Source organism: Capsicum annuum, chromosome 12 (genome assembly GCF_002878395.1).
Source record: "Capsicum annuum cultivar UCD-10X-F1 chromosome 12, UCD10Xv1.1, whole genome shotgun sequence".
In the NCBI taxonomy this organism is placed as follows: Eukaryota; Viridiplantae; Streptophyta; class Magnoliopsida; order Solanales; family Solanaceae; genus Capsicum; species Capsicum annuum.
In genome coordinates, this window is record NC_061122.1 from 198,225,569 (window position 1) to 198,230,412 (window position 4,844).

A 4,844-nucleotide genomic window follows, 5' to 3' on the forward strand; every position below is an offset into this window, starting at 1 on the left:
TAGATAGTAGTACGATGTAAAATTGATTTCCATCAATCCCGAACATCATTATGGGGTTAAAATAGTAACACGACCCCATAAAATAGTATCTCCAGTCCATCATCCTCTTCTTGCAGCGCGAACTCATAAATATGGACATTGAAGCTTGTATTTATTAATTATCTTCCTTCCTTGCGAGTCCAGCTCATTAAATGAATGCACTATAATATCGGCACATTCAAGTGCATTATTTGCCAGGTAGTCCGTAAGTTGGTTGCCTTCCATCATAACATGAGTCACCTGGACATTTAGATTCTTAGTAGCTCGCCTATTTCGTCCAATTCTGCAGTTACACTCCATGGTGGCTTCCAGGTACCCATAATTATATTTTTTTTAGAAGCGAAGAATCAGTTTATAATATCAAATTAAACACATTATGAGCTACACAATATCGAGCAGCCTCTAGAATTGTAATACTATCTGAAAATGTGTTTGCACCTTCTCCAATTTCCTTAGCTTCAGCATTTATCAAATCACCAAGAGGATCTCTAATACAAAACCTATAGGAACTTCTACCTGGATTACCTCTGGAGATGCCATCTGTATTGCATTTTAACCAATTATCTGGAGGTAAATTCCAAAGCACCTGAGTAACCTTCAACGTTAGCACAAATTTTTCCAAGACTCGAATTATGTTTGGCCATCTATGTGGAACCTGCTTGATTGCTGGTTTTCTGACCTTGAAGAGAAACTGAAGAGTGTGAGAAACCTGGTATATAATTCTATTGATAGTCACCTTCTCTCTGTGCTTGTTACTATTTTTTTCCGCAACCCCTAAATGATTATGGCCGAAACTACGCTAAAGATTTGTTGGAGTCCTGGAAGAACAGGAGTATCCCACCATTTAAGAATAACCTGTTGAAGTTGTAGACCTCCAATAGATATACCTGCATAGGAATTAAAATATTCCTAAGTTCTTTTAGCAATGGGTTCTTTTAGGAACATGTGGCCAAACGTCTCCTCTTGCGGCCTGGTACAGCAACTACATCTCGACGCCAAGCTAAATCCAATATTCTTCATGCCATCATCCAATGGAATTTTAAAATTCCACGCTCTCCATATCATGAATACAATTTTATAAGGAAGCCCCTTTATCCACATGTACTTGTATATATTAGATTTTACACCCCTCAATCTAATATAATTCCCAAGTGGATTTTACAGAGAATTCTTCGGTAGTATTGAGCATCCAGTATGGTGTATCCAGTTCCTACAACTATGATGGAACTTGGGTATTTTCTATTATGTATTCAGCCAAATCTGCAGGCAAACTATTCCTCAATAATTGTTTGTTCCACCTGTTATCACTCACGACAGTAGCCACATTAAGAATCGACTCATCACAATAAAAATCAGATGGAGTGATATGATATAATGCTCCCAGCGCCGTCAACTTATCAAACCAAAATTAAGAAGATCCTATCCTAGGCTTCCAGTAGATTTGATACTCAATCAAATCCCTGGCTTCAAACATTTTCCTCCAAATGTGTGACCCTTCCTTCCATAATACAATAACCGGATTAATTTTCTTAGAATATTTGTTGCTCATGAATGCACTCTACAAGGATGGTTTCATCCTAAATTTCCCCCATAATTTGGAAAATAAAGCCTTCGACACATCGAACATGGACCTAAACCCCAAGCCGCCTTCATCTTGTGGCAAACACAGCTCCAACCATTTTGCCCAATGCCTGCTACTATCGCCCATAGAGTTTCTCCAAAAGAATTGAGCAAAAATCTTATGTAATTTTTCAATTACATAATCAGGAGGGTCCACGGCCGATAACAAATGAATCGTCATGCTTTGTAATACATGAGAAATTAGAACTTCTCTTCCCCATGAGAAAGTAATTTCCCTTTCCAAGATTGCAATCTACCCAACACTTTCTGAATAAGGTCCGAGTAAAATGACATGTTCTGCTTGCTATAACAAATTGAAAATCCTAAATATGTCAAAGAAAAATCCTGTCTACTAATCTTGGTAGCAAGCTGCACCCTTTCCATCACTATAGGATCCGATGCATATATACTGCACTTTTGTCCTTATTGACTTTCTGCCCAGATACATTCTCATAATCTATCAGCACCTCCATAATCAACTGTAAGGACATAGGGTAGGAAAACAAAAAAATAATAGTGTCATCGGCATAAGCTAGATGATTACTTTTTGGACTCCATTTAGGAAGATCAAAGCCGTAAAAATACAAATCATGATGCAGAGCGTTCAGACCCCTAGACATCACCTTCATAGCCAAAATAAATAAAGTAGAAGACAACGGATCCCCCTGCTTTACTTCCCTGGAAGATTTAAAGAAACCATAAGGCTTTCCATTTACCAAAACCGAGTACCAATTGTTATTCACTATATCAAAAATCAAGCCGATAAACCTCTCGCTGAACCCCATCTTTCTTAGAGCTTTCGTTAAGAAAAACCATGATAATTTGTCATAGGATTTTTGCATGTCAAGCTTTATGACTACATTAGGCCCTACCTTTGTCCTCAATCTGATATCGTTGATTATCTCTTGGGCAAGTAAGATGTTCTTTGCAATGCTTCTGCCCTTCACAAAGCCGTCTTAATTAGAAGATGTCAACTCGGGTAAAACACCAACTGTTCTATCATGAATTACTCTTGAAAAGATTTTGTTGACGAAGTTTCTTAGGCTTATTGGACTCATGTTAGAGAATGTGATCACCTCCTTCTTCTTTGGTAGCAACACAAGATTCGTGTGAATAATAAATCTAGGCAGCTGCCGACCTCCAAAAAACTCTGCAACTATTGCACATACATTGTATCCTACTATTTCCCAACAACATTGGAAGAATTTACCAGTATAACCATCGGTACCTCCAGCACTATCACCATTCAAGCCAAAAATTGCATTTCTGACTTCTCCTTTCATTGGCTAGGCAACCAGATCTTCACTTTGCTCCATGCTGATAATGCTAGGGACATGTTTTAGAATATCAAGTCTGATGGAACTTTTTCTTCTGTGAATTATTTTTGGAAAAAATTCACAGCAACAGTAGCTACTTCCTCAGTTGATTCTAACCATTGACCATTTTGTTGAATTTTCTTTATCTGCATTCTCCTTCTTCTACCATTAACTTGTGCATGAAAAAATCTAGAATCCCTGTCACCCTCTTGAAACCAACTCATATTTGCTTTTTGCTTCCAAAATTCCTCTTCAATATGCATCACTCTAGTCAATTCTGACTGGGCTTTTAACAAACTCTGTGTGTTCTGCTGTGAAGGATCAAGTTCGAATAGAAATTCCAGGACCGTGATCACATCCTCCATATTACCAATTTTTTGAAAAATGTCTCCGTAAGTTGATTTGCTCCAACTTGATAGAATTTTGTTCAGCTTAATATTAAACTGAACAAAAATATTACCTACAAACTCAAAATTCCAATTTTGATGCACCACATCTAGAAAGCTCTCGTGAGTTATCCAAAAATTTAGAAATTTGAACGATTTCTTAATTTGTGAACTGTCAACCTTGCACTTAAGCAATAACAGAGAGTGATCTGAGCCAAATCTAATCAAGTGAGTCACATCACATCCCAGAAACATCTGTTGGAATTCAAAATTTCCCAAGCACCTATCCAATCTCTTAAAAATACAAGCGTCGTCCAGCCGACCATTCCACCATGTAAAAATACTGCCCTTGAAGCCCAAATCAGATAAATTATATGTTTGAATGCAGTGCCTGAAATCTTCTACTTCACTGATGGATACTGGAAGACCTCCATATTTTTCCTCCTCATCAACAATGACATTAAAATTACCTGTGGCTAGCCAAGGATCAGTCATACCAGATCCCAATAAATACAGTGAATCCCATAAAGAAACCCACTCCGTCGAATCATACTTTACGTAAACAAGTGTAATTATTATCTGCTTGCTGAGTTCATTATTGAGTAACTTCAAATAAAGTTGCTGCTCCATATCTATGAGTACTGTCTCCTTGCAATTCTCATCCACAAAATCCCATATTTTCCCATTAATATTTGACAAAGCAGTAGGCATCCCCAACCTCCTCCTGTACTTCTCAATTTTATGGGCACATTAAAAAGGTCGTGCAAGCCAATGAGATACAACTGATGCTTTTTATGCATTGACAGAAGCCTTTTAAAAGCTTTCTCAGTGTGTACTGATCTAATATTCCAAATAAGAGCGTTATTTATAGCTACATATTTGATTTAGATGCACTTCTCCTCGTTTGCATACTTGAAGTTGATATGCTGCTATCCCTTTACTTTTTCTTTGCTTGCTACCAGATTTTCCTTTCTCTATTTGGCTCAGACATAAATCCCCTACCCTAGCAACATTTTGAAAACTTTAAGCGGTGGATTCCTCATCTCGATCAATGCCTGTAAATTCATTATCTTTATCTCCTGGCCTAGCACTCTAAATGACAATTGGAAGAGTAACATTAGGCATAACAAGATATCCCTGAGATTCCTTGGAATTGTTTTGTTGATTCTGTTTTTCCCCTGACTGCTCCTGGTTGTTGTTATTGCTATTTTTCCTCTTCCCCTTCTTATTTGAATTTTTAGTATCACACTTCACAAACTGAGGGTCCTCACCATCTTGTGCATCTGGTAGCACTTCAGTAACATTATTAAAATCAGTTGTCTCTGCTTTCTTCTTATTCTCATGACCAGCCGCATCCATACTAACAGTTATATCATCTTGTTGCACTATCGGATTCACACCTGCATCTTCCTTGGAAATTATTTTAGGTTCTTTTACTGTCTCCCCTGAAACTAACGCTGCTGCTTTTAGCATTTTGTGGCTG

General features: G+C 37.6%; 1 protein-coding gene across 1 annotated transcript; it reads right to left on the reverse strand.

The window, feature by feature from the left end:
- Positions 1 to 3,037: 3,037 nt before the first annotated feature.
- On the reverse strand, positions 3,038 to 4,072 carry LOC107848993. Its single transcript, XM_016693691.2, has one exon. It carries the CDS (start codon positions 4,070 to 4,072, stop codon positions 3,038 to 3,040), a length of 1,035 nt encoding a protein of 344 aa, XP_016549177.2.
- Between the last annotated feature and the right edge of the window lie 772 nt (positions 4,073 to 4,844).